We start from the raw sequence: 9,075 nt of genomic DNA, 5'->3' as shown, positions 1-9,075 counted from the left end.
AAACACTTTTCCAGGGAGGCGTTGAGGAGGCATCCGAACCAGATACCCGAACCACCTCAACCGGTTCCTTTTAGCGCAGAGTAGCGGCGCGGAAGAGAGAGCCCGGACACCCTGCGGAGGAAACTCATTTGGGCCGCTTGTATCCGGGTTCTTGTTCTTTCTGTCACAACCGTAGATCGACCGGTTAGTCAAGATCTTCGCCTTTTGACTCCTCCTTCAATTGCTCTTTGTGTTGTTGCATACCACAGTAAAAAAAACAATCACAGTAAATAGACCAATCTGAATGGGATACCAGATTGTGTTCTTTATCTTGAAAAGATTGTCTACCTTTGTCATACTTTTTACAATACTGTAAAATTCTTACTCATTAAACCTTAATGTGCAAAAAAAAAAGGCTGTTCAGAAGTTAGTTGTATTATTAAATACGCTTAAGTGTCCCAAATTTTCCCTTTATGGAATTACTTCAGGAAAATTTATATATATATATATATATATATATTTGTAATCATGATTTTAGCATTTTTTATAACTCCTTCAATTGCAACTTTCTAAGTGAGTTCCTACACTTGTTAACAATCGTAACCTGGTTTGATTTACAAAAATCATCCAGTCTTCCTGGTGCTTGTCCGACAAGCATAGGACAACATCATGTCTACCATGTTTTTGACAATGACACTCGGAGGGTGCACGTTGTGAGGTTGGTGGTGCGCCGCGCACATCTGCCAGGCGTCCACCAGCATAACGTTGAGACCTTTGAACATAGCTCGGAGCACGACGTTCAACTGCAGGGAAAACCAGTCGCTGTAGTTCAGGCTGACGTCCCGATTTAGGGCCCTTGGGTTGGCCATGCGAATCACTATCACCGTTCCCGGCGCCCGGTACAGAAGTCGCACCACCGCCTTGCGGATATGCCGGAGGCGGCGTATGTACACCTCCACGGGGAAGGGAGTGAAGTGAGCCCAGACGCTGAGCGCCACCACCGTGTTGGGACCGCCGGTTAGGCCTTCCAGCTCGTTGGCAATGTAGTGCAACTCGTTGGCCATGATGGCGGTGTACATGATGGGCGGACCATGGCAGCGGTACTCAAGCAAAATGTTGTGGGTGCTGTCCACAGCGAGTGAGGGACCCCCTTTTTTGGGAGTGTACAGGTTGAATTCCTTCGCCCCTGAAAGACAGAACACAATAACGCTACATAAGAGGAAACGAAAATGAACTCTTTCCTTCAAGTCGGACCTGAACCATTTTATGACTGTTTCATTTAACCCCACCCAAGTTTCCAGCCTGTTCAATAATATATTATCAGTATCAAATGCTGTACTGAGATCCAATAAGACCAACACCGACACCTTCCCTGTGTCAGGGATTATATATTAAGTATTTTAATAAGAGCTGTTTCTGTACTGTGATGAGGTCGGAAACCTGACTGCAATTGATCAAATGTTCGTTTGAGTACAACAATTTGCTGAGTTGGTTAAAAATGCATTTTTCAACAATCTTGGTTAAGAACGGAAGGTTTGAAATGGGTCTGTAACAGTGGTCTCCAACCTGCGGCTCTGGAGCCACATGTGGCTCTTTAGTCCCACTCCTGTGGGAGCTCTAAAAGAAATAGATTTTTAAAAATATTTTTATTTTTTGCATAAAATATTATTAAAAATGAATAAGTTATATATAATTTAAAAAAAAAGAATAGTTAAATGTTCAAAAAATGGCATCCAAATGTTTAAAGTTGTCAGAAAAAGAGATGAAAGGAAGATTGAAAAAAAGTTCTTAAAAATACGGTACCTAAAAATGTCCAAAAAGAAAGAGGAAAAGCAGGAAATTGCCATAAAATGTCCATGAAATTGCCCGAAATTTCAAGGGGGGTTGGGGGAGGCAGAAAAGAAATAGAAAACATTCAAAAAGTAACCATAAAATGTTCAAAATAAGAAATCCCCAAAATCGCCACAAAATTGCATAAAGAAGTCAGAAAATTGATAGTAAAAATGGCAGGAATTATTATTATTTTTTAAATAGCTATAAATGTCCCCCCAAAAAAAGAAAAAGAGAGGCAGAAAATGACTACATGTCCCCAAAAAATTGCCAAAAATGTAAGAAATTTACGGCAAGGTATAGAAGTCTTAAAAATGTAGGACAAATAAAATATGAATTGAGCAGTTAATCATTTACTGTAATTTGGTTTGAACATATTTCAAAATAGTTTCGACAAGTCATTGGTTTTGAGTCAAGACAGCTAGTGGATAGTTTCACCTGCTGAACCAAATCACAGTTTTTTTTATTTATCCACTGTGTCAAATTGTGTCATGGTAACTGAATTATTCCTGGGTGATTTTAAGTGCTGCATTAATTTGTAATTTTGCTAGCTTGTGACAATGTTTGACCTGATGAAATGTACTTTTTCACTAAACGAGCTAAATCAGTCCTACCAGTCTTTTTATTTTTATTTTTTTTACCCTAGCATCTGTACCCCATCTCCGTCCACCACTCGAGCAAAGCCGCCGCAAAGCTATAAGACAAAAGCCCTCACCTGGAAGCACAGCGACGAGGTACTCGTACCACTGTCGAATGGTGGAGTCGCCGTACATGTAGACCACTTTATTGGCCAAGCACTGAGTGACAGACGCCGCGTTAAAATGACGCATGGCGACGCCGCCCAATGGCCTCCACGCGTCCTGGTAGTAGTACCCAGACGTGGCCAGCTTCATGGGATCCGATTTTTGGTTGCTATTTTCTACAATAACGACAAACACAATGAAAATAAATAAATCACCATTCCACAAAAAGTGAGAGTCATAAGTCTGAAGGTCCGCAGTACCTTTCCTGGATGGCAGCACAGTGATGGTGTTTGTTGTGTTTGCGTGGATGGGAGCTTTGATGTTCACGCCACTGATGTCAAAAAAGTCAATTAAAAATATTGGAACAGGAATAGCAACAAGTTTTTTTTTTTAATCACCCGTTTTTCTCCATCTCATCGCTTAAAACTCGTGTTATGGAGCGGACAGATGGACTTCAACAACGACGTGCGCCGTATGTCGCTCGTTTGCTCGTTGCTAGGGGCAACGGCCATTTCTCATGCAACAATATGGGATGTGCATTGAACGGCATATTGGCTCCATAGCTGAATCACTTTGTGCTTAAAAAAACTTGTTATCCCATCCGGAGGCAGCTCCGACACGAAAGCGAGAGGCCCCAACTTCCTACTTCCTTACCTCTATGCTGGGCGGGGGTCACATGACTACAGGAAATGCGCAAAAATTGTTTCCATTACACTTTTGCGAAATACATCTAATTCGACATGTCTTAAAAAACACCTCATGTGAGCGTAAAAACTTTTTTGCGATATTTAAGATTTTTTTTCGAAAATCACCTGTTTCCATTACCAGCTTGATTTTGCGCAACTTCCCTTTTGCGCAAAACTGGGGGAAATGAATGGAAATGAAACGCACCTTGTGATGTCATTTTCAGTTGACAGCAAGTGACAAAATGGCCGCCGGCTGTGATTGATAAAAACTGGTAGATTTTGCTGCTTAACTCATATTCCACTAACATATTAATATTAATCAGAAAACCGTGTTTAGAATAGTGGGGCTGCATCATTTTTTGACTTCCCATTTTAAGACCATATCCAACTGAGTGGCAAAGGTTTGTGATTGTTAGCAAGAGTAGCGGATGTTGATTTTTCACCATGAGTTCCTCCAATGTCGCAAAAACACTTGGCAACAGTTTTAATGGTTGCAAAATTTTAGTTATCGACAAGAAATTTTGACCATGTTTAAAACTTCCTTGCGAAAAACCATCATCCGCGACTCTCGCAATCACTTGCAAACTTTCGCCGCCCGGTGGCTTTAGTGGGGTTTTTTTTGCTTCCGTGTTACGCACAGAGCAACATTTGTTGCCCGTGTCTGCTTTGCATACTCAAATAATTTGGTTGTGCTACTCGCTTTGGTTTCAAAAGTATGACGGCGTATTAGGGCCACGTAAAAATAAAAAAAATTAGAGGGCGGGGGAGATATTTCAAGAGAAAAAAACTAGCAAATTAGCCACTTTATAAACTCGCAAATTTACGAGTTTTTTTCTCGCAAATTTTGGGAAATATTTTTGGAACAGCTGATGTCAAACAATCATTGAGTGTACAAACCTCTGAAACAGCAACGATTCCCTGTCGGTGATGATGTTATTGAGGTAGCCTGCCCTGGCGTGGTTGATTCTGGTGTCGCAGCTCAGCATTTTGGGCTTGTAGCAGTACCACGGCTCGCCGGAGTGAAGGTCCGTGAAGTTGCACAGCGGCCCCTTGTCTTGCGAAAGACATGTGCCACATTCTGTTGTCTCAGAAGTAAGGCCGCTGCGAAAGAGGCTGACGAAGAGCACCCGATCGGGCCGGTTCTCCCTCAGCCTCCGCAGCACAGCGATAGCCTCGCTCGAGTGTACCATCATGACATCAACCTGAACCGAGCCCTCCCACAGAAGCGGGAATCCAACAGAATAATATCCATTTTTGTGGTCCAGCACCTGCCCGGCCACACCTGCCCGGTGTTTTGGGGAATGCAACCGAGCCAACAGAAAATCGCCGCCGTAATTCTTGGGTCGGCCTTTGAAGTCGTGCAGGTGGATTTGCACTTCCAGCTGGTCGCCCACATACCAAGTGTGGTTGTTTTTGGAGGTTATAATTGAAAACAGGCTGTGGGCCGGGTTGCTCGTTTGGAACAGGTTGAGTGGTTCGGAGTCAGAGGGCGGCTGGGGCCAGGCGATGGAGTCCAACAGCTTGCGTTGCTCCAGCTCTTCTTCCGGTGACGGTGGCTTGCCCAGATGTGGACAGAAGGTGGATTTGTGATGAAACGTTGATAGGCTTCCAGAGAGGTTTGATGACTGGTTCCAGTTCTGGACCTTGTACAGTGCTGACACTATTTGGTTCTTCCAGTTCTGGAAAGATGTCATGGAACGGATCACTGTCAACATTTTCTATACCGGCAGCATACAGTATCGTGAGAGGCAGAAAGAATAAGGAAACGTTCCATTAGTTGTGCTGGACTAAAATTGCTCAATTTGTCATTGTAAGTCTATTTATAGACCACATTAAAACAACCACCGCTGTTTTCTTAACTCATTGAACTATTTCTATTAGTTTAACTTCCAGCCCCCCCCCCCCCCCACACACACACACACACACACACTTTTGTTAACAAGAGTATGAAAACCTAGAAACAGTTTTTTTATTGTACATTTAGAATAGATATAAAATTTGTGATTAATCGTGAGTTAACTAGTGAATTACAATTAAAAAAAGTAATCGCCTGACGCCCCTAATTTTTAACAATCATCTAGTCAGGCGATTAAAAATTTGAATCGTAATTAATCGCATGGCTTCAATAGTTAACTCACAATTAATCACAAATTTTATATCTGTTCTAAATGTACAATAAAAAAAGTTCTAGGTTTTCATGCTCTTGTTAACAAAAGTAGAAAAAAAAGTGAAACCAATAGAAATAGTTAAAATGATTTTTTGACATTTATAACCGTCACTGACAGTAAATGAGTTAAGATGGAACCCAGGGGCAGCAATGAAAACAGCAGAGGCTCCAGATTTTAACCCTGTGGAACACCATATGTTCCATTATACATCTGCATTCATATTGCACATATTCGTAAAACCACTTTCTTTTTTTGCTTGTCATAATATGAAGGGATTACAATCATAAAGAAATCACATGACGTACCATCACGTTGACTACTGAGCGCACCAAATTCCCTGCAGCAAATGATGTCCAAGCAGGGTGTATCATCACAAATCATTTCAGTCAGGTGTATGTTTTGACCTCTGCCGAACTCCTGAGACTGACTCACCGAACGCCTGGGGTTGGATCGAACCCCGGTTAAGATCCTCTAAACTAAACAGACCCAGATGTAAATTTATCAGTAAACAGAGAAGAGATTATCCTTATTTCAGTATATAGACTTTTGTGTAAGGTCAAAATCATACATTTAAATTTTTTTATTAAAATTAATTTCCTGACTGATTTTTGTAACGTTTTAGAAATATACTCTATATACTTCTCATAAGCCAGTGGCCTACTTACATTATCTTCATGAGCATCTTTATGACGACCTGGCAGATGAGGAAGTGTACTCGTTAAATTTTAACCAGCTCTATGTGTGTCAAAATCAAAACGGATTATGCTAAATAACGGTAAATGCATATTATTGAAGTTTGGTTTGGCTGAAAATGGATTAAGACATTGTCAATTGCGGAATCAAGTTTTTTAAAAAAAAGGATATTAAAACAAAAGGATACATTTAAAGCAAGATGGCAAAGAACTAAAATGATTTAATGGAGAGAAATGTAACAGGTGGAGCTTCTTTTGTGGAATCACGGCATTCTAAATCAAAGATCACAATCTGATAAATGGTCAACTAAAATGTACATGGATTTGAACCAATTACAATGGCAGCTGTTCAAACTCTAAAGTCCTATATGGTGGTGTGCCGCAGGTGAGATGCCTTGGACCACACCTGTAGCCTATTCCATTTCCACAAATGATTTGCCATCGGTTTTGCAGAGAATAAGTGTACAAATGTATGATGATGATTCCAACTGTATTACGCAGCAAATACTACCAGAGACCCCAAAAATATTATGACCCTTTCCACACAAGTGGGACTTGCATGAAACAAATGTGACATCGCACTTCTACAAACTGCCCAGAATAGAGCTGCAAAACCAGTTTTTATGCACACAACAAGTATCCTCTGCATTGTCAATTCGCATTGTCGAATGGAGGAAAAAGGAAGAGTCACATTCTGCAACAATACTGCATAGGTTGAGTTTTTGCACAAACAAGATATAGTTGAATCTGTAGTCATTTCACCAGATTAGCAAATGATGCTCAAATTGCATAATCATATTACATTATCATGCCCAAAATCATACTCCTCAAAAAAAGGCAGTTATCAATTGTGCCATTAAACTGTGGAATAACAGCAAATAAGTCCTCATTGAAAAACATACCACTGAAGAAAGCATTCTTTATGAATTCAGCAAAAATCCAGTCTGGCAAATATGTCTTATTGCAATTTTGTTGCCTTTTGCAAGGCCACCACTGTTTGTGCTATTCCGAAATGAATTATAATTTGGAATCCCATTAAACTAGAATAAATGTTTTGTCTAATGACTCATGGTTTCTTTAAATAAACATCTTACAAATGTTGCCAGGTTATATGTAAACTTAGGAGTATATCTCCAGCATGTTAACAAAATACATAAATCTGAATAAACTTCTCTCACCTCGCCAGTGGTGATGTTGCGCAGCAGGAAGATGAGGCCGAACAGGGTGATAATGATGAGGATGCATTTCCAAACATTTAATGACATGGTGACCGACACTTCTGTCGTGTTGATCTGCCGTCGCCCTAGTTATGATGACGTCATTCCACCGCCCTTACCTGGCTCTCTCCCGTTCCAAATTGGCTCCAACCAGGATGTATAAACTCACCCATGTGGCTGGACCTCGAGGGAGCGACACAAAAGGTGTGTTCGGAAATTTAATCTGCCACCCTACCTAAGCGCGAGTGTTCCATTAAAATATTAGAGTTTCGGAACAGTCCGGAGGGTAGCAGTTTGTGCGCTGAGAGATCATTTTCGAACATAAGAATCAAATGTAAAGAACACCAACCACGGCAGGAAGTAGGCTACCCTCGCCCATAGGCAGAACCTCCACGGAGCGCCACACCTTTAGTATATTTAATAGATGAATACAAATAAATTAACTTAAAATGTAGACGCTCACAGAGATTAATTTGTTTCCTATGAGTTTGCCGGCGGTCCTTGAACTCATCTCGGGGCGTGACTGCTTTATCTTGAAAGCACAGCATACGACGTCAATTTTACATAATTTATTAGTTAACACTTGTTTACTGTTTATCTAATTTTTAAAATCCCACTAGCGTTATGTTTGATGAAATAGTAACAAAATCATGGGAATGAAAGAAACATTTTTACGTTTACTGTTCTCAATTAGGTAGTGTATTATTCCTCTTCTATCCAAAGTAATCAGGTTAAGTTTTACATTATATTACTATTACATGCTATTCATCACGGCTGATATTTACCACTCCCCCAAAAAAATATATATATATATGGCAGAAAGACATGAAACAAACACGCACACGCACGCACGCACAAACCACTTCGAGTTTGTTGTTGTTTTGTAATTGTAGCTAATTTGTAGCTGAGTTTAGGTAGAACCTGTTTTCAGATAAAGTTTGATAACACATACATCTACTAAAGATATTGTATGTAGATTTACTGTCATATATTGCTCTGTTAAGTTCCCAACAAGTTTCATATTGTACACATTTACTAAGGATCTTATATATGGTTCGACTCCCATATGCAATAATTACAAATACCATATAAAATAGATTTTAAAAAAATTACAAAATATCTGTAGATCTTTTCCGTTGCTAATTGAGTATAAGGCACACGCAGGATAGAATCACTTTCCACATATGCGTCGAAACGTAAACTTTCGTGTCCCAAAAAATAACAATAAAATACAAATTCATATTTTTTTTAACAAAAAAAATTAAAACACAAATAATGCCGCATATGTGATAATTTTTTTGTGCTCACGTACAAAGTACAAACGTGGTGAGTATGGGACGTCATATATACGTACACGTACAGTGTGTGGAGAGCCTGGTGCGCTGCAGCAATGCCACAATAAGGGGTTAGACCGCCATCACGTGGTAAAGTACAGTACTACAACACTGCATCCCCCATATCATTTTCCTTATAGGGCCGAATTTGGCCTGCTCTGTGGTCAGAGACGTCGTGATCACGTTTCACGTCATCTTTTAGAGGCGATTCTAGGGTCTGTTAGGGCCCCTAATCATTGTTTCTTCTTCTTCTTCTTCTTCTTATATTATTATTTTTATTTTATTTTTTTAAGGTGCATTGAGACATCTCCAGTTATTTGTATATATTTTTTCCTGCTATTTCTCACTGTCTTGCTCTTTCCTCCTGATGAATAACCCCCTCTGTAATTTTGCATTATTGCATTTTCAGGTTCATAAACGGAATGC

General features: G+C 40.1%; 1 protein-coding gene across 5 annotated transcripts; it reads right to left on the bottom strand.

The window, feature by feature from the left end:
* Positions 1-284: 284 nt before the first annotated feature.
* Positions 285-8,045, bottom strand: LOC144060063 (NXPE family member 3-like). Of its 5 annotated transcripts, none has more exons than XM_077579204.1 (6): positions 7,277-8,038; positions 5,712-5,882; positions 4,136-4,917; positions 2,813-2,883; positions 2,525-2,728; positions 285-1,165 (listed from the first exon to the last, which is right to left on the bottom strand). In XM_077579204.1, exons 2-6 carry the CDS (start codon positions 5,775-5,777, stop codon positions 603-605), a joined length of 1,686 nt encoding a protein of 561 aa, XP_077435330.1. In that variant the 5' UTR covers positions 5,778-5,882; positions 7,277-8,038; the 3' UTR covers positions 285-602. The 5 variants fall into 5 exon arrangements, with proteins under 5 accessions (XP_077435330.1, XP_077435329.1, XP_077435328.1 ...); XM_077579203.1 differs by lacking the exon at positions 7,277-8,038 and adding an exon at positions 6,072-7,260; XM_077579202.1 differs by lacking the exon at positions 5,712-5,882 and having other exon boundaries at positions 7,277-8,034.
* Positions 8,046-9,075: the final 1,030 nt, after the last annotated feature.

Source organism: Vanacampus margaritifer, chromosome 11 (assembly GCF_051991255.1).
Source record: "Vanacampus margaritifer isolate UIUO_Vmar chromosome 11, RoL_Vmar_1.0, whole genome shotgun sequence".
In the NCBI taxonomy this organism is placed as follows: Eukaryota; Metazoa; Chordata; class Actinopteri; order Syngnathiformes; family Syngnathidae; genus Vanacampus; species Vanacampus margaritifer.
This window is presented reverse-complemented; position numbering and strand designations above follow the sequence as displayed.